The following is a 24,307-nucleotide window of genomic DNA, read 5'->3' on the forward strand; positions in this document are numbered from 1 at the left end:
GTCAGGCAGCATCTGAGGAGCAGGAAAATCAACGTTTCTGGCATGAGCCCTTCATCTGATTGCGGTCTGGGCCATTTAGTGGTAGTGCCATACAACATGACTGTGAAAACCCTCTTTGTGAAGGTGGGATTTGGTCTGTACAAGAACTCTGGTGTGGTGATCACTCCTCCTGATACTTTCATGGGCAGTCATAACTGCAGCAAACAGGATGGTGAGGGTCAGGTGAATAAGACTTTGCTAATGGTTACTTTCCTCGCCACCTAGTGCAGACTTTGTCTAGTAAGACATGACCAGTCTGGTCAACAGAGGTACCGTCATGCTGTCTTGGTAATGGACATTGAAGTCCCTCAAACAGAATACAGTATATCTGTGCGCTTGCAACCTTCAGAACTTTCTCCAAGTGGTGCTCAGTGTAGAAGAGCACTGAATTCTCAGCTGAGCAAGGGTGATTCACGGTCATCAGCCGAGGTTTCCTTGTCCATGTTTGACCCAATGTCATGAGATGTCATGGAGTGTACAGTCAATGTTGAGGATTTCGGGCAACTCCCTCCTAACTTTATCTACTGTGCCACTGCTTCTGATGGGCCTGTTCTGCCAATGGGTCAGGACATATGCAGTGATAATGGTGTCAGACCACAGTAAGGCCATGCACACAGATCTTGCATAACTGATATTATGTATTTTGATTTGATTATAGATCACTATTCACAAGAAAACCCTACGCTATTTAACTAGCTTTTATTTAGTCATACACATTTCAAATCACCTTTGTTTCCTAACCTGTTTAGAATGATGTTCGTATTCTTGGGGAATTATGAATGTGAGGCATAGATCTTGGGACAGTGCAGTAGAATAAGATAGGACCGAATTACATTTTTGATAACACCTTTATTCTTTTCCAAAGTCATTAATAACAAATGAACAGTTTTTTGATCAGCGTGGTTACGTCGGAGCAGCTCTTTTACCCAGTCTAACTTGATTCATTTTTATTGATGTTGACTGAGAAATAAATGTTGGTCAGAAAATGAAAGAATTTAATCTTATTTTGAAAATGTCTCAAGTATCATTTTAACAATCCATCTTAGCATATTGATGGAACCTCAGTTGAACATCCTACCCTTCTTATTTTAAGAGTTTCCCTGTCGTGATGCCATTCACACTAAGTTGTTGCACTGAAGTATCAATCTAATTATTTGTTCAAGTCTTGCAGTGGTCTTTAAATTCACAACCTCCAACTATAAACACACTTAGTACTGAGTCAATGTGATTATTTTTTTAAAAGACAGAAATTTTGTTTGCTCTAATGAGCTGAACAGATCAACTGACGTTTCTCATTCAGATTTTGATTGTTGTGAAAAGTCATTCTTGCATAATGCATTGAGTCCCAGTCTTCTGATTGCTTTATAATTCTTTGCTCTCTAGGCCCTTTCGGGATAAACCATGGAATTGAGATTCATGCTGATGTAGTAGATTATGCCACAGAGAAGTTGGACAGTTTTATAAAAAACAGTGACAGTTTTGACAAGTAAGTAAACAGTTATTTGATCTTATTTTTCTCAGCCTTTTTTTCTCTCCCAAATTCTATGAAGATTTGATTTTGTTTCTCTTCAAGATCGAATTACACATTCAGTACGTAGATTTTTTTGAATTATTTTTGTTTGTTTTTACATAAATTCCATGGTTTTCAACTGTAGCCTTTGTGTGAATGGATATTATTACACAATGTTTATACGACAATATTCTGAGATATTGTCTTGGCCCGATAAGAAAGATTGTAAGGAGAAACTGGGAAACGATAGATCTGAGTCTGACTTCAGTTGTGGGTAAATTGTTGGAGGTGATTATAAAAGATAGGATTTATGGACATTTATTGGCAAAAATTGATTAAGGATAGTCAGCATGGTTTTTTTGTGAGGAAAATCTTGATTGAGTTTTTTGAGAAAATTACCAAAAATATTGATGGCAGAAGAGTAGATGTTGTTTATTTGGATCTTAGTAAATTCTTTGACAATGTTCTGCATGGTAGACTAATTAGTAAAGTTCGGTTACATAGGATTCAGGATGAGGTTGTCAACTGGATACATAATTGGCTCAGGGACGGCATGGTGGCTCAGTGGTTAGCGCTGCTGCCTCACAAGGCCAGGGACCAGGGTTTGATTCCCATCTCGGGTGACTGTCTGTGTGAAGTTTGCACATTTTCCCCGTGTCTGCGTGGGTTTCCTCCTGGTGCTGTGGTTTCCTTCCACACTCCAAAGATGTGCAGGTTCGGTGAATTGGTCATTCCAAATTGTCCATGGTGTTAGTTGCATTAGTCAGGGGTAAATATAAGGTAGGGGAATGGGTGTGGGTGGGTTACTCTTCAGAGAGTTGGTGTGGACTTGTTGGGCCAAATGGCCTCTTTCCATACTGTAGGGAATCTAACCTAATCTTAATGGCAGGAAACAGAGTAATGGTGGAGGGTTGCTTTTCAGACTGGAGGCCTGTGACCAGCGGTGTTCCACAAGGATCAGTTCCAGAATCTCTTTTGTTTGTCATTTCTATAAATGATTTAGATGAGAATGTAGGAGGCATGGTTAGTAAGTTTGCAGGTGACACCTGGTGACATAATAGACAGTGAAGAAAGTTTTCTAAGATTACAAAGGGATCTTGATCAAATGGGTCAGTGGACTGAAAAGTGGCAGATGCAGTTCAGTCTGGATAGATGAAAGGTGTTGCATTTTGGTATAACAGACAGGATAGGGGTTCTACAATTAATGGTAGGGCCGTTAGTAGTGCTGTAGAACAGGGGGACTGAGGGATGCGTGCATATAATTTATTGAAGTTTTGCATCACATATAGACAAGATGGTTTAAAAAGGCGTTTAACAGCTTTGCCTTCATTGCTGATTCCTTTTGAGTGTAGGAGTTGGGTAGTCATGATGAGGCTGTGCAGACATTGGCGAGGCCTCTTCTGGAATACTGTCCAGTTCTGGTGGCCAGTTGTGGAAAGAATATTATCAAGCTGGAGAGGATGTTGGTGGGTATGGAAGGTTTAAGTTATAAAGAAAGGCTGGATAGACTGGAACTTTTTTCGCTGGAGCGTAGGAGGTTGAGAGGTGACCTTAGCAAGTTTATAAAATAATAAGAGGTATAGATAGAGTTAATGTAGTTGTCTTTTCCCTAGGGTGGGAATTTCAAGACTAGGGTGCACATTTTTAAGGTGCGAGGAAAAAGATTTAAAAATCGACATGAGTGGCACATGTTTTATGTCGGATGGTTTGCGTGTGGAATGAACGTGCTGAGAAAGTGGTGGATGCAGGTAACGATTACATCTGGATAAGTTCATGAATAAGAAAGGATTGGAGGAATATGGGCTGAGTTTAGTTTGATATTATAGTTGACATGGACTGGTTGAACTGAAGGATCTGTTTGTGTGCTGTGAGACTCTATGACTCTGACTTGAAGTAGAAGTATGACAAAATAATTGTTTGTTTTGAAGTGCAGGAGAACTTCTTAAGGATTAGCAAAAACATCAACTTGTATTTATTCTGCAAACTTAGAATATTTAAACATCACCAGTTGCCTAAATATGGGGTTGTGTCAGCTGCACCTATCTGATTGACTGGACAAGTTATTCCAGATTGTGGAAAGATTTGAAGCCAAGATAAGCATTCTTAAAAGAGTCAAATTGGAGCCATTGTAGATCAGTGAGCAGAGGATGAATGGACAGCATTTGGTACAATTGGAGCATGTGTAAGAGAACAAGCACGTGCCCACGTGCAAGCTCACACTTTCACGTACACACACATGCAAACTCGCTTGTTTTCATGCTCTCGCTCTTTCTCGCTCTTCCTCGCCCTCGCCCTTGCCCTCGCTCTCGACCTCGCCCTCGCCCTCCCTGTCGCACCCCCTCCCTGTCGCGCTCCTCTCGACCCCCCTCACTCGCCCCCCCCTCACTCGCCACCCCCCTCACTCGCCCCCCCCTCACTCGCCCCCCCCCTCACTCGCCCCCCCCTCACTCGCCCCCCCCTCACTCGCCCCCCCCTCACTCGCCCCCCCCTCACTCGCCCCCCCTCACTCGCCCCCCCCTCACTCGCCCCCCCCCTCACTCGCCCCCCCCTCACTCGCCCCCCCCTCACTCGCCCCCCCCTCACTCGCCCCCCCCTCACTCGCCCCCCCCTCACTCGCCCCCCCCTCACTCGCCCCCCCCTCACTCGCCCCCCCCTCACTCGCCCCCCCCTCACTCGCCCCCCCCTCACTCGCCCCCCCCCTCACTCGCCCCCCCCTCACTCGCCCCCCCCTCACTCGCCCCCCCCTCACTCGCCCCCCCCTCACTCGCCCCCCCCTCACTCGCCCCCCCCTCACTCGCCCCCCCCTCACTCGCCCCCCCCTCACTCGCCCCCCCCTCACTCGCCCCCCCCTCACTCGCCCCCCCCTCACTCGCCCCCCCCTCACTCGCCCCCCCCTCACTCGCCCCCCCCTCACTCGCCCCCCCCTCACTCGCCCCCCCCTCACTCGCCCCCCCCTCACTCGCCCCCCCCTCACTCGCCCCCCCCTCACTCGCCCCCCCCTCACTCGCCCCCCCCTCACTCGCCCCCCCCTCACTCGCCCCCCCCTCACTCGCCCCCCCCTCACTCGCCCCCCCCTCACTCGCCCCCCCCTCACTCGCCCCCCCCTCACTCGCCCCCCCCTCACTCGCCCCCCCCTCACTCGCCCCCCCCTCACTCGCCCCCCCCTCACTCGCCCCCCCCTCACTCGCCCCCCCCTCACTCGCCCCCCCCTCACTCGCCCCCCCCTCACTCGCCCCCCCCTCACTCGCCCCCCCCTCACTCGCCCCCCCCTCACTCGCCCCCCCCTCACTCGCCCCCCCCTCACTCGCCCCCCCCTCACTCGCCCCCCCCTCACTCGCCCCCCCCCTCACTCGCCCCCCCCCCTCACTCGCCCCCCCCCCTCACTCGCCCCCCCCTCACTCGCCCCCCCCTCACTCGCCCCCCCCTCACTCGCCCCCCCCTCACTCGCCCCCCCCTCACTCGCCCCCCCCCTCACTCGCCCCCCCCCTCACTCGCCCCCCCCCTCACTCGCCCCCCCCTCACTCGCCCCCCCTCACTCGCCCCCCCTCACTCGCCCCCCCCTCACTCGCCCCCCCCTCACTCGCCCCCCCCTCACTCGCCCCCCCCTCACTCGCCCCCCCCCTCACTCGCCCCCCCCTCACTCGCCCCCCCCTCACTCGCCCCCCCCTCACTCGCCCCCCCCTCACTCGCCCCCCCCTCACTCGCCCCCCCCTCACTCGCCCCCCCCTCACTCGCCCCCCCCTCACTCGCCCCCCCCCTCACTCGCCCCCGCCTCACTTGCCCCCCCCTCACTCGCCAACCCTCACTCGCCAACCCTCACTCGCCACCCCCTCACTCGCCCCCCCCTCACTCGCCCCCCCCTCACTCGCCCCCCCCTCACTCGCCCCCCCCCTCACTCGCCCCCCCCCTCACTCGCCCCCCCCTCACTCGCCCCCCCTCACTCGCCCCCCCCTCACTCGCACCCCCTCACTCGCCCCCCCCCTCACTCGCCCCCCCCCTCACTCGCCCCCCCCTCACTCGCCCCCCCTCACTCGCCCCCCCCTCACTCGCCCCCCCCTCACTCGCCCCCCCCTCACTCGCCCCCCCCTCACTCGCCCCCCCCTCACTCGCCCCCCCCTCACTCGCCCCGCCCCTCACTCGCCCCGCCCCTCACTCGCCCCGCCCCTCACTCGCCCCCCCCATCAGGCCCTCCCCCCCTCTCGTGCCCTCCCCCCCCCTCGCGCCCCCTCCCCCCCTCTCTCGCGCCCCGTCTCCCCCTCTCTCGCGCCCCGTCTCCCCCTCTCTCGCGCCCCGTCTCCCCCTCTCTCGCGCCCCGTCTCCCCCTCTCTCGCGCCCCGTCTCCCCCTCTCTCGCGCCCCGTCTCCCCCTCTCTCGCGCCCCGTCTCCCCCTCTCTCGCGCCCCGTCTCCCCCTCTCTCGCGCCCCGTCTCCCCCTCTCTCGCGCCCCGTCTCCCCCTCTCTCGCGCCCCGTCTCCCCCTCTCTCGCGCCCCGTCTCCCCCTCTCTCGCGCCCCGTCTCCCCCTCTCTCGCGCCCCGTCTCCCCCTCTCTCGCGCCCCGTCTCCCCCTCTCTCGCGCCCCGTCTCCCCCTCTCTCGCGCCCCGTCTCCCCCTCTCTCGCGCCCCGTCTCCCCCTCTCTCGCGCCCCGTCTCCCCCTCTCTCGCGCCCCGTCTCCCCCTCTCTCGCGCCCCGTCTCCCCCTCTCTCGCGCCCCGTCTCCCCCTCTCTCGCGCCCCGTCTCCCCCTCTCTCGCGCCCCGTCTCCCCCTCTCTCGCGCCCCGTCTCCCCCTCTCTCGCGCCCCGTCTCCCCCTCTCTCGCGCCCCGTCTCCCCCTCTCTCGCGCCCCGTCTCCCCCTCTCTCGCGCCCCGTCTCCCCCTCTCTCGCGCCCCGTCTCCCCCTCTCTCGCGCCCCGTCTCCCCCTCTCTCGCGCCCCGTCTCCCCCTCTCTCGCGCCCCGTCTCCCCCTCTCTCGCGCCCCGTCTCCCCCTCTCTCGCGCCCCGTCTCCCCCTCTCTCGCGCCCCGTCTCCCCCTCTCTCGCGCCCCGTCTCCCCCTCTCTCGCGCCCCGTCTCCCCCTCTCTCGCGCCCCGTCTCCCCCTCTCTCGCGCCCCGTCTCCCCCTCTCTCGCGCCCCGTCTCCCCCTCTCTCGCGCCCCGTCTCCCCCTCTCTCGCGCCCCGTCTCCCCCTCTCTCGCGCCCCGTCTCCCCCTCTCTCGCGCCCCGTCTCCCCCTCTCTCGCGCCCCGTCTCCCCCTCTCTCGCGCCCCGTCTCCCCCTCTCTCGCGCCCCGTCTCCCCCTCTCTCGCGCCCCGTCTCCCCCTCTCTCGCGCCCCGTCTCCCCCTCTCTCGCGCCCCGTCTCCCCCTCTCTCGCGCCCCGTCTCCCCCTCTCTCGCGCCCCGTCTCCCCCTCTCTCGCGCCCCGTCTCCCCCTCTCTCGCGCCCCGTCTCCCCCTCTCTCGCGCCCCGTCTCCCCCTCTCTCGCGCCCCGTCTCCCCCTCTCTCGCGCCCCGTCTCCCCCTCTCTCGCGCCCCGTCTCCCCCTCTCTCGCGCCCCGTCTCCCCCTCTCTCGCGCCCCGTCTCCCCCTCTCTCGCGCCCCGTCTCCCCCTCTCTCGCGCCCCGTCTCCCCCTCTCTCGCGCCCCGTCTCCCCCTCTCTCGCGCCCCGTCTCCCCCTCTCTCGCGCCCCGTCTCCCCCTCTCTCGCGCCCCGTCTCCCCCTCTCTCGCGCCCCGTCTCCCCCTCTCTCGCGCCCCGTCTCCCCCTCTCTCGCGCCCCGTCTCCCCCTCTCTCGCGCCCCGTCTCCCCCTCTCTCGCGCCCCGTCTCCCCCTCTCTCGCGCCCCGTCTCCCCCTCTCTCGCGCCCCGTCTCCCCCTCTCTCGCGCCCCGTCTCCCCCTCTCTCGCGCCCCGTCTCCCCCTCTCTCGCGCCCCGTCTCCCCCTCTCTCGCGCCCCGTCTCCCCCTCTCTCGCGCCCCGTCTCCCCCTCTCTCGCGCCCCGTCTCCCCCTCTCTCGCGCCCCGTCTCCCCCTCTCTCGCGCCCCGTCTCCCCCTCTCTCGCGCCCCGTCTCCCCCTCTCTCGCGCCCCGTCTCCCCCTCTCTCGCGCCCCGTCTCCCCCTCTCTCGCGCCCCGTCTCCCCCTCTCTCGCGCCCCGTCTCCCCCTCTCTCGCGCCCCGTCTCCCCCTCTCTCGCGCCCCGTCTCCCCCTCTCTCGCGCCCCGTCTCCCCCTCTCTCGCGCCCCGTCTCCCCCTCTCTCGCGCCCCGTCTCCCCCTCTCTCGCGCCCCGTCTCCCCCTCTCTCGCGCCCCGTCTCCCCCTCTCTCGCGCCCCGTCTCCCCCTCTCTCGCGCCCCGTCTCCCCCTCTCTCGCGCCCCGTCTCCCCCTCTCTCGCGCCCCGTCTCCCCCTCTCTCGCGCCCCGTCTCCCCCTCTCTCGCGCCCCGTCTCCCCCTCTCTCGCGCCCCGTCTCCCCCTCTCTCGCGCCCCGTCTCCCCCTCTCTCGCGCCCCGTCTCCCCCTCTCTCGCGCCCCGTCTCCCCCTCTCTCGCGCCCCGTCTCCCCCTCTCTCGCGCCCCGTCTCCCCCTCTCTCGCGCCCCGTCTCCCCCTCTCTCGCGCCCCGTCTCCCCCTCTCTCGCGCCCCGTCTCCCCCTCTCTCGCGCCCCGTCTCCCCCTCTCTCGCGCCCCGTCTCCCCCTCTCTCGCGCCCCGTCTCCCCCTCTCTCGCGCCCCGTCTCCCCCTCTCTCGCGCCCCGTCTCCCCCTCTCTCGCGCCCCGTCTCCCCCTCTCTCGCGCCCCGTCTCCCCCTCTCTCGCGCCCCGTCTCCCCCTCTCTCGCGCCCCGTCTCCCCCTCTCTCGCGCCCCGTCTCCCCCTCTCTCGCGCCCCGTCTCCCCCTCTCTCGCGCCCCGTCTCCCCCTCTCTCGCGCCCCGTCTCCCCCTCTCTCGCGCCCCGTCTCCCCCTCTCTCGCGCCCCGTCTCCCCCTCTCTCGCGCCCCGTCTCCCCCTCTCTCGCGCCCCGTCTCCCCCTCTCTCGCGCCCCGTCTCCCCCTCTCTCGCGCCCCGTCTCCCCCTCTCTCGCGCCCCGTCTCCCCCTCTCTCGCGCCCCGTCTCCCCCTCTCTCGCGCCCCGTCTCCCCCTCTCTCGCGCCCCGTCTCCCCCTCTCTCGCGCCCCGTCTCCCCCTCTCTCGCGCCCCGTCTCCCCCTCTCTCGCGCCCCGTCTCCCCCTCTCTCGCGCCCCGTCTCCCCCTCTCTCGCGCCCCGTCTCCCCCTCTCTCGCGCCCCGTCTCCCCCTCTCTCGCGCCCCGTCTCCCCCTCTCTCGCGCCCCGTCTCCCCCTCTCTCGCGCCCCGTCTCCCCCTCTCTCGCCTCTCTCGCGCCCCGTCTCCCCCTCTCTCGCGCCCCGTCTCCCCCTCTCTCGCGCCCCGTCTCCCCCTCTCTCGCGCCCCGTCTCCCCCTCTCTCGCGCCCCGTCTCCCCCTCTCTCGCGCCCCGTCTCCCCCTCTCTCGCGCCCCGTCTCCCCCTCTCTCGCGCCCCGTCTCCCCCTCTCTCGCGCCCCGTCTCCCCCTCTCTCGCGCCCCGTCTCCCCCTCTCTCGCGCCCCGTCTCCCCCTCTCTCGCGCCCCGTCTCCCCCTCTCTCGCGCCCCGTCTCCCCCTCTCTCGCGCCCCGTCTCCCCCTCTCTCGCGCCCCGTCTCCCCCTCTCTCGCGCCCCGTCTCCCCCTCTCTCGCGCCCCGTCTCCCCCTCTCTCGCGCCCCGTCTCCCCCTCTCTCGCGCCCCGTCTCCCCCTCTCTCGCGCCCCGTCTCCCCCTCTCTCGCGCCCCGTCTCCCCCTCTCTCGCGCCCCGTCTCCCCCTCTCTCGCGCCCCGTCTCCCCCTCTCTCGCGCCCCGTCTCCCCCTCTCTCGCGCCCCGTCTCCCCCTCTCTCGCGCCCCGTCTCCCCCTCTCTCGCGCCCCGTCTCCCCCTCTCTCGCGCCCCGTCTCCCCCTCTCTCGCGCCCCGTCTCCCCCTCTCTCGCGCCCCGTCTCCCCCTCTCTCGCGCCCCGTCTCCCCCTCTCTCGCGCCCCGTCTCCCCCTCTCTCGCGCCCCGTCTCCCCCTCTCTCGCGCCCCGTCTCCCCCTCTCTCGCGCCCCGTCTCCCCCTCTCTCGCGCCCCGTCTCCCCCTCTCTCGCGCCCCGTCTCCCCCTCTCTCGCGCCCCGTCTCCCCCTCTCTCGCGCCCCGTCTCCCCCTCTCTCGCGCCCCGTCTCCCCCTCTCTCGCGCCCCGTCTCCCCCTCTCTCGCGCCCCGTCTCCCCCTCTCTCGCGCCCCGTCTCCCCCTCTCTCGCGCCCCGTCTCCCCCTCTCTCGCGCCCCGTCTCCCCCTCTCTCGCGCCCCGTCTCCCCCTCTCTCGCGCCCCGTCTCCCCCTCTCTCGCGCCCCGTCTCCCCCTCTCTCGCGCCCCGTCTCCCCCTCTCTCGCGCCCCGTCTCCCCCTCTCTCGCGCCCCGTCTCCCCTCTCTCGCGCTCTCTCTCTCTCTCTCGCGCCCTCTCTCTCTCTCTCTCGCGCCCGTCTCCCTCTCTCGCGCCCTCTCTCCCTCTCTCGCGCCCCGTCTCTCTCTCTCGCGCCCTCTCTCTCTCTCGCGCCCTCCCCTCTCTCTCTCTCGCGCCCTCTCTCTCTCTCGCGCCCTCTCTCTCTCTCTCGCGCCCTCTCTCTCTCTCTCTCTCTCGCTCTCGCTCTCGCTCTCGCTCTCGCTCTCGCTCTCTCTCTCCCTCCCTCTCGCTCCCTCTCTCCCTCTCGCTCCCTCTCTCCCTCTCGCGCCCTCTCTCTCTCTCGCGCCCTCTCTCTCTCGCGCCCTCTCTCTCTCGCGCCCTCCCTCGCCCGCCCTCCCTCGCCCGCCCTCCCTCGCCCGCCCTCCCTCGCCCGCCCTCCCTCGCCCGCCCTCCCTCGCCCGCCCTCCCTCGCCCGCCCTCCCTCGCCCGCCCTCCCTCGCCCGCCCTCCCTCGCCCGCCCTCCCTCGCCCGCCCTCCCTCGCCCGCCCTCCCTCGCCCGCCCTCCCTCGCCCGCTCTTTCGCGCGCCCGCTCGCTCTTTCGCGCGCCCGCTCGCTCTCTCGCGCGCCCTCTCGCTCGCTCTCTCTCGCGCCCTCTCGCTCGCTCGCTCTCTCTCGCGCCCTCTCGCTCGCTCGCTCTCTCTCGCGCCCTCTCGCTCGCTCGCTCTCTCTCTCTCGCGCCCTCTCGCTCGCTCTCTCTCTCTCGCGCCCTCTCGCTCGCTCTCTCTCTCTCGCGCCCTCTTTCGCTCCTTCTCGCCCCCTCGCACTTGCCCTCTCTCGACTGCCCTCTCTTGCCCTCAACCGCCCTCGCACACCCTCGTCCTCTCTCTCTCCCTCACCCTCGCTCGCTCTTGCCTTCGCCCCCTACCTCGCCCCCTCTTGCTCTCGCCCGCTCTCGCCCTCTCTCTCGTCCTCCCACCCTCGCTCGCTCGCGCTCTCTCACTCTCTCCTCGTGCCCCCCTCTCTCGTGTCCTCTCTCTGTCTCTCGTGCCCCCTCTCTGTCTCTCGTGCCCCCTCTCTGTCTCTCGTGCCCCCTCTCTGTCTCTCGTGCCCCCTCTCTGTCTCTCGTGCCCCCTCTCTGTCTCTCGTGCCCCCTCTCTGTCTCTCGTGCCCCCTCTCTGTCTCTCGTGCCCCCTCTCTGTCTCTCGTGCCCCCTCTCTGTCTCTCGTGCCCCCTCTCTGTCTCTCGTGCCCCCTCTCTGTCTCTCGTGCCCCCTCTCTGTCTCTCGTGCCCCCTCTCTGTCTCTCGTGCCCCCTCTCTGTCTCTCGTGCCCCCTCTCTGTCTCTCGTGCCCCCTCTCTGTCTCTCGTGCCCCCTCTCTGTCTCTCGTGCCCCCTCTCTGTCTCTCGTGCCCCCTCTCTGTCTCTCGTGCCCCCTCTCTGTCTCTCGTGCCCCCTCTCTGTCTCTCGTGCCCCCTCTCTGTCTCTCGTGCCCCCTCTCTGTCTCTCGTGCCCCCTCTCTGTCTCTCGTGCCCCCTCTCTGTCTCTCGTGCCCCCTCTCGCTCTCTCCCGCCCCCTCTCGCTCTCTCCCGCCCTCTCGCTCTCTCCCGCCCTCTCGCTCTCTCCCGCCCTCTCGCTCTCTCCCGCCCTCTCGCTCTCTCCCGCCCTCTCGCTCTCTCCCGCCCTCTCGCTCTCTCCCGCCCTCTCGCTCTCTCCCGCCCTCTCGCTCTCTCCCGCCCTCTCGCTCTCTCCCGCCCTCTCGCTCTCTCCCGCCCTCTCGCTCTCTCCCGCCCTCTCGCTCTCTCCCGCCCTCTCTCTCTCTCCCGCCCTCTCTCTCTCTCCCGCCCTCTCGCCCTCTCCCGCCCTCTCGCCCTCTCCCGCCCTCTCGCGCCCTCTCGCCCTCTCGCGCCCTCTCGCCCTCTCGCGCCCTCTCGCCCTCTCGCGCCCTCTCGCCCTCTCGCGCCCTCTCGCCCTCTCGCGCCCTCTCTCGCGCCCTCTCGCTCGCTCTCTCTCGCGCCCTCTCGCTCGCTCTCTCTCGCGCCCTCTCGCTCGCTCTCTCTCGCGCCCTCTCGCTCGCTCTCTCTCGCGCCCTCTCGCTCGCTCTCTCTCGCGCCCTCTCGCTCGCTCTCTCTCGCGCCCTCTCGCTCGCTCTCTCTCGCGCCCTCTCGCTCGCTCTCTCTCGCGCCCTCTCGCTCGCTCTCTCTCGCGCCCTCTCGCTCGCTCTCTCTCGCGCCCTCTCGCTCGCTCTCTCTCGCGCCCTCTCGCTCGCTCTCTCTCGCGCCCTCTCGCTCGCTCTCTCTCGCGCCCTCTCGCTCGCTCTCTCTCGCGCCCTCTCGCTCGCTCTCTCTCGCGCCCTCTCGCTCGCTCTCTCTCGCGCCCTCTCGCTCGCTCTCTCTCGCGCCCTCTCGCTCGCTCTCTCTCGCGCCCTCTCGCTCGCTCTCTCTCGCGCCCTCTCGCTCGCTCTCTCTCGCGCCCTCTCGCTCGCTCTCTCTCGCGCCCTCTCGCTCGCTCTCTCTCGCGCCCTCTCGCTCGCTCTCTCTCGCGCCCTCTCGCTCGCTCTCTCTCGCGCCCTCTCGCTCGCTCTCTCTCGCGCCCTCTCGCTCGCTCTCTCTCGCGCCCTCTCGCTCGCTCTCTCTCTCTCGCGCCCTCTCGCTCTCTCGCTCTCTCTCGCGCCCTCTCGCTCTCTCTCTCTCTCTCTCTCGCGCCCTCTCGCTCTCTCTCTCTCTCTCTCTCTCGCGCCCTCTCGCTCTCTCTCTCTCTCTCTCTCGCGCCCTCTCGCTCTCTCTCGCGCTCTCTCTCTCTCGCGCCCTCTCGCTCTCTCTCTCTCGCGCCCTCTCGCTCTCTCTCTCGCGCCCTCTCGCTCTCTCTCTCTCGCGCCCTCTCGCTCTCTCTCTCTCGCGCCCTCTCGCTCTCTCTCTCTCTCTCTCTCGCGCCCTCTCGCTCTCTCTCTCTCGCGCCCTCTCGCTCTCTCTCTCTCGCGCTCTCTCTCTCTCGCGCCCTCTCGCTCTCTCTCTCTCGCGCCCTCTCGCTCTCTCTCTCGCGCCCTCTCGCTCTCTCTCTCTCGCGCCCTCTCGCTCTCTCTCTCTCGCGCCCTCTCGCTCTCTCTCTCTCGCGCCCTCTCGCTCTCTCTCTCTCGCGCCCTCTCGCTCTCTCTCTCTCGCGCCCTCTCGCTCTCTCTCTCTCGCGCCCTCTCGCTCTCTCTCTCTCGCGCCCTCTCGCTCTCTCTCTCTCGCGCCCTCTCGCTCTCTCTCTCTCGCGCCCTCTCGCTCTCTCTCTCTCGCGCCCTCTCGCTCTCTCTCTCTCGCGCCCTCTCGCTCTCTCTCTCTCGCGCCCTCTCGCTCTCTCTCTCTCGCGCCCTCTCGCTCTCTCTCTCTCGCGCCCTCTCGCTCTCTCTCTCGCGCCCTCTCGCTCTCTCTCTCGCGCCCTCTTTCGCTCCTTCTCGCCCCCTCGCACTTGCCCTCTCTCGACTGCCCTCTCTTGCCCTCAACCGCCCTCGCACACCCTCGTACTCTCTCTCTCCCTCACCCTCGCTCGCTCTTGCCTTCGCCCCCTACCTCGCCCCCTCTTGCTCTCGCCCGCTCTCGCCCTCTCTCTCGTCCTCCCTCCCTCGCTCGCTCGTGCTCTCTCACTCTCTCCTCGTGCCCCCTCTCTCTCTCCTCGTGCCCCCTCTCTGTCTCTCGTGCCCCCTCTCTGTCTCTCGTGCCCCCTCTCTGTCTCTCGTGCCCCCTCTCTGTCTCTCGTGCCCCCTCTCTGTCTCTCGTGCCCCCTCTCTGTCTCTCGTGCCCCCTCTCTGTCTCTCGTGCCCCCTCTCTGTCTCTCGTGCCCCCTCTCTGTCTCTCGTGCCCCCTCTCTGTCTCTCGTGCCCCCTCTCTGTCTCTCGTGCCCCCTCTCTGTCTCTCGTGCCCCCTCTCTGTCTCTCGTGCCCCCTCTCTGTCTCTCGTGCCCCCTCTCTGTCTCTCGTGCCCCCTCTCTGTCTCTCGTGCCCCCTCTCTGTCTCTCGTGCCCCCTCTCTGTCTCTCGTGCCCCCTCTCTGTCTCTCGTGCCCCCTCTCTGTCTCTCGTGCCCCCTCTCTGTCTCTCGTGCCCCCTCTCTGTCTCTCGTGCCCCCTCTCTGTCTCTCGTGCCCCCTCTCTGTCTCTCGTGCCCCCTCTCTGTCTCTCGTGCCCCCTCTCTGTCTCTCCTTCCTGCCCCCTCTCTGTCTCTCCTGCCCCCTCTCTGTCTCTCGTGCCCCCTCTCTGTCTCTCCTGCCCCCTCTCTGTCTCTCCTGCCCCCTCTCTGTCTCTCGTGCCCCCTCTCTGTCTCTCCTGCCCCCTCTCTGTCTCTCCTGCCCCCTCTCTGTCTCTCCTGCCCCCTCTCTGTCTCTCCTGCCCCCTCTCTGTCTCTCCTGCCCCCTCTCTGTCTCTCCTGCCCCCTCTCTGTCTCTCCTGCCCCCTCTCTGTCTCTCCTGCCCCCTCTCTGTCTCTCCTGCCCCCTCTCTGTCTCTCCTGCCCCCTCTCTGTCTCTCCTGCCCCCTCTCTGTCTCTCCTGCCCCCTCTCTGTCTCTCCTGCCCCCTCTCTGTCTCTCCTGCCCCCTCTCTGTCTCTCCTGCCCCCTCTCTGTCTCTCCTGCCCCCTCTCTGTCTCTCCTGCCCCCTCTCTGTCTCTCCTGCCCCCTCTCTGTCTCTCCTGCCCCCTCTCTGTCTCTCCTGCCCCCTCTCTGTCTCTCCTGCCCCCTCTCTGTCTCTCCTGCCCCCTCTCTGTCTCTCCTGCCCCCTCTCTGTCTCTCCTGCCCCCTCTCTGTCTCTCCTGCCCCCTCTCTGTCTCTCCTGCCCCCTCTCTGTCTCTCCTGCCCCCTCTCTGTCTCTCCTGCCCCCTCTCTGTCTCTCCTGCCCCCTCTCTGTCTCTCCTGCCCCCTCTCTGTCTCTCCTGCCCCCTCTCTGTCTCTCCTGCCCCCTCTCTGTCTCTCCTGCCCCCTCTCTGTCTCTCCTGCCCCCTCTCTGTCTCTCGTGCCCCCTCTCTGTCTCTCGTGCCCCCTCTCTCTGTCACTCGCGCCCTCTCTCTCTGTCACTCGCGCCCTCTCTCTCTCTCTCTCTCTCGCGCCCTCTCTCTCTCTCTCTCTCTCTCTCTCTCGCGCCCTCTCTCGCTCGCGCTCTCGCCATCCCGCCCTCGCTCTCTCGCTCGCCAGTACACCTATTTTGATGTCATCTGCAAATCTATATTCAAATCTAAATTATTTCTCTGAATGGCAATAAACAGTGGACTCCACACTGAGCCTTCTGGCACGCTACTGGTCATTGGCCTCCAGTCCAAAAAGCAGCCCTGAACGACCAGCATCTGCCTTCTACCTATTGGTTTTTTTTTCAAATATTAATTAAAATTTTGATTGAAAGTCACTAACTACATTTTTAGCTTTTTATAAAGATATTGCTCTTCTGCATGTCAAAAATATTGATGCTGTCCTGCCATATTTTGGTTGGAGCCATTTGTAAAATGGGAACAATTGTACATATGGCCTCATGCCAAGCTTGCATTTGTTTACAAATATGTATTGCCATTTTTTATTGTCTGTAAATATTTATTTTGAAATTCTAGGTTTGAATTTTGTGAGCCAGTATTTGTGGTTGGGAACTGCCTAGATATCTTGTCAGACAGTCTGCAGTATGACCGTGTGTATTGTGGAGCTGGAGTCCAAAAGGATCATGAGAATTACATGAAAATCTTCCTCAAAGTTGGTGGAATTCTTGTTATGCCTATGGAAGATCAGGTGATGTTGCCCTTTCGAGCAATATTCAGCAATTTATTCGCCCATTTCATTGTCATTAATTTAGTCTTAAACACATGTTAGAATGTACACAGTTCAGTGAAAGCTTTTTGTCTGAGATCAGAGTTCAAATCTAACCCAAATTAATAGATTTACAAATAAAATACTGCAGATACCAAGATCTCATATAAAACGAGAAGTGCTGGACAAACTGAGCACAGAAGCAGCATTCTGCCTTGTTATTCAAACGACTAGACTGTTTAAGTTCTTTGATTAAAAAGTATTCTCTGATGTCTGCTATTTAAAATCTTGACTTAATGAATTGTCAGCTGACTTTCTGAATGAGTAGCCTTGAGTGCAGAGCCTACCTATTAGGGGAAAACGTTAGGCAAACGCTGTGTGGGCTAATTGTAATATATGGAAAAGGATGAAAATTAAGAAATTATATTCTTGAAAAGTAGATTATTGGAATTTATCTGAGGTTTAATTTGCAAATGTAATCAATGTACAAATTCAAGGGGAAAAATTGAATTCCAAATTGCCAAAATCTGAGGTTTCAGTTTACTAAAGGGTTAGGCTGTCTTCATTCATTTCTTATTGATGTATATTGACAGAATCAATGACTATAATTTAACATTAATTTCCTGAAGGCATTTCTTCCTCATTCAGTAGTTTTATTACGACTGTTATTGGTTCAATAGAGAGTCTATTGTAGAAATGTAGACACTATCATTAATAACAATAGCATATCCAAGCTTGCTTCAACACTATGTTGTCGAGTTCAGGATATTTGTTGCTTAAATGCGTCTATGTTGCCAAAACTCTGCTTTGCATTCATAGGCATGTCAAGCAAAAACAAAACTAGAGATTAGCAAAGGATTCTACTTACGTGTTTATGGTAACAGTGGATAGCAAAGCACTTGATGTCTGTATCCTAAATGAGATTTATGTGTACCTCTGATTATGAACTTGCATCACTTATCAAATGCCATTCTTCAATACAGCTTACTCAGATAATACGCACGGGACAAAATACCTGGGAAACCAAAAATATATTGGCTGTTTCATTTGCTCCTCTTATCCAACCAAATAGATCAGATTGCTTCAAGTCAGAGAATGTAAAACTTCGTAAGTAATCAAAACTTTTCTTAATAAAAAATTAACATATAATTTTACTGTTCATGAAGGACAAGTGTTATTCCAAATAAGTACATCTATAATATTAATAACATGCATTTGGCATAAATGGATGAAATCATCTGAGATTCTGTAGTTCAAATGTGTTAAATATTCAAATTGTACAAAAAGATCATTTGAGCCTCATAATTTTAACACCCAAGTAGTTAGTCTTGTATGTTTACAGAGGCTAGGAAAAAAGTTAAAAACCAGGACCTCGACGGTGGTAATCTCCAAATTACTTCCAGTGCCATGTGCTAGTGAGGGTAAGGACAGGAGGATATGGAAGGTGCATACATGGTTAAATAATTGGTGCATGGGGCAGGGACTCAGATTTTTAGATCATTGGGATCTTTTCTGGGGCAGAGGTGACCTGTTCAATTGGGACGCCTTGCACCTGAACTGGAGAAGGACCAATATCTTGGCGGCCAGGTTTCCTAGTCCTGCAAGAGAAGGTTTAAATTAGATTGGCTGGGGGGATGGGATCCTCAGCAGCAGGGAGGCAAGTGCAAGTCCAATAGGAGATACAGTAATAATATCAGAAATAGTAAGTTGAAGACGCAGGTCAGGCTGAAACACGACAAACAGACAAACAACACAATGAGGACATGCCACAACCTAACTAACTATCCACTCCACCTTATATAAAAAAAATCTGAATTGACAGCTAGACTTCTCTGACCACTCAGATTCATGACAGTCCATAAACCGACAGCCACGCTCGGACAACAACTCACCAAGACAAAAGACTCTTTCACCATCATGTGTAAGGCTAACGTAATATACGGGATTCCATGCAAAGACTGCCCCAAACACTATATAGGACAAACTGGCAGACAACTAGCAATCCATGAATACCAACAAGACACTAAATGCCATGACCAGCTGTCCCTAGTACCCATACAGACAGATGACAAGGACCACAAATTCAACTGGAACAACACAATAATCATTGGACGAGCCAACCAGAGGACAGTCAGAGAATTTCTAAAGCAGTATATAGAGGTCCTACTCGGGAAGGGGAAAAATTCAACCTACTCTTGGGAAATAGGAGGTGACAGTGGGCCCAGTGACCATAGTTCTATTAATTTTAAAATAGTTATGGAGAAGGACAAAATTGTCCACAGGTGTTCAAGTTCTAAATTGGGGCAAGGGACTTCCGGCATGTGAGAGGCATTTCAAAGTAAATAGCTAGAGTTGCAGGCCTGTATGTTCCTATGAGGGTGAGGGGCAAGGTTGGCAGGAATAGGGAACCCTGGGTGACAAGAGACATTGAGGCTTTGACCAGAAGAAAGGAAGAGGTATGGTTCAGATACAGGTAGCTGGGATCAAGGGAATCCCTGGAGATATATAGGGAATACAGGAGTGTACTAAAGAAAGAAATCAGGAGGGCGAAAAGGGGGCACGAGACAGCCTTGGCTGAGAAGCTTAGGGTGAATCCAAAGAGGTTCTTTAAGGATATCAAAGAAAACAGAATAACTAGAGAGAATAAGACCCCACAAGGACCACAATGGACGTGGGTGTATGAAACCACAGGAGATGGATGAGGTCCTCAATGAATATTTTTCTTTTGTTGTGGTCCTGTTCGCCAAGCTGGGAATTTGTGTTGCAGACGTTTCGTCCCCTGTCTAGGTGACATCCTCGGTGCTTGGGAGCCTCATGTGAAGCGCTTCTGTGATCTTTCCTCCACCATTTGTAATGGTTTGAATCTGCCGCTTCCGGTTGTCAGTTCCAGCTGTCCGCTGCAGTGGCCGGTATATTGGGTCCAGGTCAATGTGCTTATTGATTGAATCTGTGATTGAGTGCCATGCCTCTAGGAATTCCCTGGCTGTTCTCTGTTTGGCTTGTCCTATAATAGTAGTGTTGTCCCAGTCGAATTCATGTTGCTTGTCATCTGCGTGTGTGGCTACTAAGGATAGCTGGTCGTGTCATTTCGTGGCTAGTTGGTTTTCATGGATGCGGATCGTTAGCTGTCTTCCTGTCTTCCTACCATACATCAAGAGCATTTCCGAACTGACAGCCAGACTACTGCGACCACTAGGATTCATAACAGCACACAAACCAACAGCCACTCTCAGACAACAACTCACCAGAACGAAGGACCCGATACCCAGCATGAGCAAAACCAATGTAGTGTACAAAATCCCATGCAAGGACTGCACAAAACACTACATAGGACAAACAGGAAGACAGCTAACGATCCACATCCATGAACACCAACTAGCCACGAAACGACACGACCAGCTATCCTTGTTAGCCACACACACAGCTGACAAGCAACATGAATTCGACTGGGACAACACTACTATTATAGGACAAGCCAAACAGAACAGCCAGGGAATTCCTAGAGGCATGGCACTCATCCACAGATTCAATCAATAAGCACATCGACCTGGACCCAATATACAGACCACTGCAACCGACAGCTGGAACTGACAACCGGAATCGGCAGAGACAAACCACTATAAATGGTGGAGGAAAGATCACAGAAGCGCTTCACAGGAGGCTCCCAAGCACTGAGGATGTCACCTAGACAGGGGACGAAACGTCTGCAACACAAATTCCCAGCTCGGCGAACAGAACCACAACAACGAGCACCCGAGCTACAAATCTTCTCACAAACTTTGATTTTTCTTTTGTGTTTACCAAAGATAAAGACATGAAGGGGCGGCACGGTGGCACAGTGGTTAGTCCTGCTGCCTCACAGCACCAGGGACCGGGGTTCAATTCCTGCCTCGGGCAATTCTCTGTGCAGAGTTTGCACATTCTCCTTGTGTCTGCGTGGGTTTCCTCCCACAGTCCAAAGATGTGCAGGTCAGGTGAATTGGTCATGTTAAATTGCCCATAATGTTAAATGTAGGGGAATGGGTTTGAGTGGGTTGCTCTTCGGAGAGTTGGTGTGGACTTGTTGGACTGAATCTAATTACTAATCTCATTACTTGGGGAAGTTAGTGGTGATATCTTGGGAACAGTCCATATAACAGTAGAGGAAGTGTTGGATGCATTGGAGTATATGAAGGTGGATAAATATTCTGGTCTTGGATATATCTGGTCAAGAATCTTGCAAGAGGCTAGAGAAGAAATTTGTAGAGAAATGGCTGATAGTTTTGCATCATTGTTAGCAGTGGGTGAAGTCCTAGAGGACTGAAGGGTAGCAAATGTGCATTTATTCAAGAAGGGCTGCAAGGAAAAATCTGGGAACTATAAACCAGTAAGCCAAACATCTGTGATGTAAATTAATTGAGAAGATTCTGAGAGATAAGATGTACATGCATATGTAAAGACAGGGTTTGATTAGGAATAGTTAGCGTGGCTTTGTGAATGGGAGATCATGCCTCACAAATTTATTAGAGTTCTTTGATGAAGTGACCAGGAATAATGTTGAGGGCAGGATGGTTGATGTTGTCAGTATGGATTTCAGTAATGCTTTTGATAAGGTTCCATGTGGGAGGCTGCTCTGGAAGGTTAGATCGCATGGACTGGCAAATTGGATATGCAATTGGCTTGATGGTTGGAAGCAGAGAGTAATAGTGGAAGGATGGCCTGAGACTAGTGGTGTGTCTTCAAGGTCGGTGCTAGGCCCATTGCTGTTTGCTATCTATGTCAGTGATTTGGTTAAGAATGTTCAAGGCATGATAAGTTTGTAGATGACACTAAAATAGGTGGTATTGTGGACAGTGAAGAAGGTTATCTGAAATTGCAGCAGGGCCTTGACCAGCTGGGGAAGTGGGCCGAGAAATGGCAAATGACATTTAATATAGATTAGTGTGAGGTCTTTCATTTTGGAAACTCAAATCAAAGTAGAAGTTTAGAGGTGAATGGTCGGGCCTTAAGGAGTGTAGTGGATCAGAGGAGCCTTCGAGTTCAAGTGCATGGCTCTCTGAAAGTGGAGTCATAGATAGACAGGACAGACAAGAAGGCTTTTGGCCTTCCATCAGTCAGGGTATTGAGTATAGAAATTGGGAAGTATGTTGTGGTTATAGACGACATCGATGAAGCTGCACTTGGAGTCACAGATGTACAGCACGAAAACAGAACCTTCAGTCCAACTCGTCTATGCTGACCAGATATCCTAATCTAATCTAGTCCCATTTGCCAGCATTTGGACCATATTCCACTCAACACTTCCTATCCAGATGCCTTTTGAATACTGTAATTGCACCAGCCTCTACCACTTCTTCTGGCAGCTCATTCCATACACGCACCACTCCCTGTGAAAAAGTTGCCCCTTAGGTCCCTTTTATATCTTGACCTCTCACCCTAAACTAATACCCCCTCTAGTTCTGGACTGCCCCACCCCAGGGAAAAAACGGTGTCTATATATCTTATCTATGCCCCTCATAGTTTTATAAACCTCTATAACAACACCCTTCAAAGCTGCAGGGTAAACAGCCCCAGCCTATTCAGCCTCTCCCAATAGCTCAAATCCTTCAACCCTGGCAATGTTCTTGTAAATCTTTTCTGAACCCTTCCAAGTTTCACAGCATCCTTCCGTTAGGAAGGAGACCAGAATTGCATGCAGTAGTCCAAACGTGACCTAACCAATGTCCTGTGACCTCTCAACTCCTATACTCAATGCTCTGAAAGCGTACCAAACCCTTCACTATCCTAGCACACTCCCCAGGTCTTACCATTAAGTGTGTAAGTCCTGCTCTGATTTGCTTTTCCAAATGATTCCCGTTCTGATTTTCCAAAATGCAGTACCTCACATTTATCATCTGCCACTCCTCAGCACATTGACCCATCTGATCAAGATCCCATTGTACTCTGAGATAACCACCTTCGCTGTCCACAACACCTCCAGTTTTGCTGCTCATCTGCAAGCTTACCAACTATACCTTCTGTGTTCACATCCAAATAATTTATATAAGTGATGAAAAGCAATAGACCCAGCACTGATCCTTGTGGCACACCACTGGTCACAGGCCTCCAGTCTGAAAAACAACCCTCCACCACCACCCTCTGACTTCTACCTTTGAGCCAGTTCTGTATCCAAATGGCTAGTTCTCCAGGTATTCCATGCAATCTAACCTTGCTAACAAGTCTCCATGAGGAACCTTGTCGAATGCCTTACTGAAGCCCACATAGATCACATCTACTGTTCTGCCCTCATCAATCCTCTTGGTTTTTTCTTTATTGTGTTCAGTTTTGGTCACTTTGCTATAGGAAGGAGTTATTAAACTGGAAATTTACAAAGATGTTGCCAGCACTCTAGGGTCTGAGTTATAGAGAGAAGTTGGACAAGGTAGGACTTTGTTTTTTAGAACATAAGAGATTGAGGGGAAGATCTTCTAGAAGTGTATACGTTCATGAGAAGCATGAATAGGGTGAATGCACTCAGTCTTTTTCCCAGGGTTGGGGAATTGAGGACTAGAGGGGAATCAGTTTAAGGTTAGATGGGAAAGAATCAAAGGGAACCTGAGGGACAACTTTTCTACACAGAGGGTGGTATGCATACGGAATGAGCAACCAGCAGAAGGGGTTGAGGCAAGTACATTTAACAACATTTAAAAGGCATTTGGACCAATACGTGGATAGGAAAGGATTAAACGGATATGGGCCAAGTGCAGGGAAATGGGGTTAGCGTAGTTGGACATTTTGGTCGGCATGGACCAATTTGGGCTGAAGGGCGAGTCACTGTGCTGTAGGACTCTATGATTCTGTTTGTTGAGGACTGAGTGTAAATAGTTGTTGGATAAGAAGGTCTTGCATTTTTATTTTAAGGAATCTAGTTTAATTTGTGGTTGACATTAAACTGAAATCTACAGTTTAATTCAGTAGTTGCCAGCTTTAGGAAGGGTTGTTTCCCAAGAGTTCCAATGAAAAAGCAACCTAATTAAGAATTAATTGAAACTGGATTTCCATTAGCACAACAGACCTGTCAGATTCACCTAAGAGCATATAAAGCCAGCCAACTTAGTGCTGAGTGTGACTTACAATAGAGTGCTGGAGGTAAGTGAAGGTTGTGTTGCCTAAACATTTTCAGCCTCCAGGAATTGATTCTTGCTCTGTTACAGGAGAATAAGCTGGTTAATTGGTGAGCATCTGGTAAGTGATTAAGGTTTATTCAACTCCTACGCTTCAGATTGGTATAGCAGTTGTTAATCCGATTAATAAAGTAAGTAAGAATCGAACCGCGTATGAAGTTGAGTACAATAGTTAAATAGTTCCTTAGAACACGTTAAACATGGCAGGGCACAGTTGCAGCATTGATACCCATTTTGTTACATACATGTCTGCCATAGATTTTAAAGTCCGAACAGCTTTGGACTTTGAGCTAGAAGCTGGACTACAGACATCAGGATGCATCAGGGATTCTTTGTACTAATAGAGAGTCATATCACTTAGAGTTGGACTATCTGATTTGAGAAGTATTCAGGCTAGGAGAATGTGACTGGGTCTCCTTATCTGCCTCATTCACAGAGGGCAGGAGCACTAAAGACTCAGTCATTGCAATTACCCAACAGTTTAGAGGGTCTTTCATCTTGTCTGAATGAGAGTGAGAGATGCAGGACGGGTGAGCTGCTAAGCATGGCACCTGCTAAGCATAATACAGGAAACTACTTGAAAACAGAGTAAGAAGAATGTGGTTCGTGTAAGCGGAAAAGAGAATGAGGAGGATTGACACCATCCTGTACAGCCAAGAGTCCAGACATCCGTGGTATCTGCCTGGAGCCAGGGTTCAGGGCATTTTCTTAGGGCTAAAGTTTACAGGACCAAAATTCTTAAATGGTGCAAGACATTTTGGAATGTCAGGAAAATAGGAACAGGTAAAACTGTGACTTTGTTAATTAGTGATACTGTGAGTGAATTAGAGAGGGATGATCAAAGTTCAGGAATTGAAGGTGTGGTAACAGTTTGGGCGGCAACAAGAAATGGTAAAGGCAAGAACTCACTTGTGGCAGTGGTGTACAAGTGCCCTGTCAGTAACCACACAATAAGGTGGAGTATAAAGGAAAAAATAATGGGAGCTTGTCAGAAAGGCACAGTGATAATTAGTGGAGATTTTGATCTACATGTCACCTGGAAATGTCAGATGGACAGAGGTAGCCTAGATGAGGAGTTCATTGAATGCTTTCAGGGTAGTTTCTCTGAATAGCATGTTCTGGAGACAACCAGAAAACAGGCTTTACTAACTGTGATATTGTGCAATGAGATGGATTAATTAATGATCTCATAGTGAAAACATCACTAGCTAGCTACCACCATAAATGAATTTTACTTGCAGTTAGAGAGAAGAAAATAGGTCTGCGACACTAAGGGAAAATGTGAGGATATGAGAGCAGGGATGGCTTAAGTGACTGAGCAAATTAGTTTAAAGAATAGGCCAGTAGAAATGCAATGGCTGATAATTTAGGGGGATGTTTTACAAGTTACAGAATAGGTAAATTTCAATGAGTAAGAAA

At 56.1% G+C, this 24,307-nt stretch overlaps 1 protein-coding gene across 7 annotated transcripts in view; it reads left to right on the plus strand.

Moving 5' to 3' along the window:
* pcmtd1 (protein-L-isoaspartate (D-aspartate) O-methyltransferase domain containing 1) overlaps nt 1-24,307 on the plus strand; it is a 91,821-nt gene that overhangs the window by 65,436 nt on the left and 2,078 nt on the right. For all 7 annotated transcript variants that reach the window (XM_087986408.1, XM_087986413.1, XM_087986414.1 and 4 more), the window contains 3 exons: nt 1,423-1,525; nt 15,557-15,728; nt 16,730-16,853. In XM_087986408.1, the coding sequence (XP_087842534.1) occupies nt 1,423-1,525; nt 15,557-15,728; nt 16,730-16,853 (399 nt within the window). The remainder of the gene's footprint in view (nt 1-1,422; nt 1,526-15,556; nt 15,729-16,729; nt 16,854-24,307) is intronic.

Source organism: Chiloscyllium plagiosum, unplaced genomic scaffold, assembly GCF_037043375.1.
Source record: "Chiloscyllium plagiosum isolate Xiang-an unplaced genomic scaffold, Cpla_swu_hap1 HiC_scaffold_4, whole genome shotgun sequence".
Classification (NCBI taxonomy): domain Eukaryota; kingdom Metazoa; phylum Chordata; class Chondrichthyes; order Orectolobiformes; family Hemiscylliidae; genus Chiloscyllium; species Chiloscyllium plagiosum.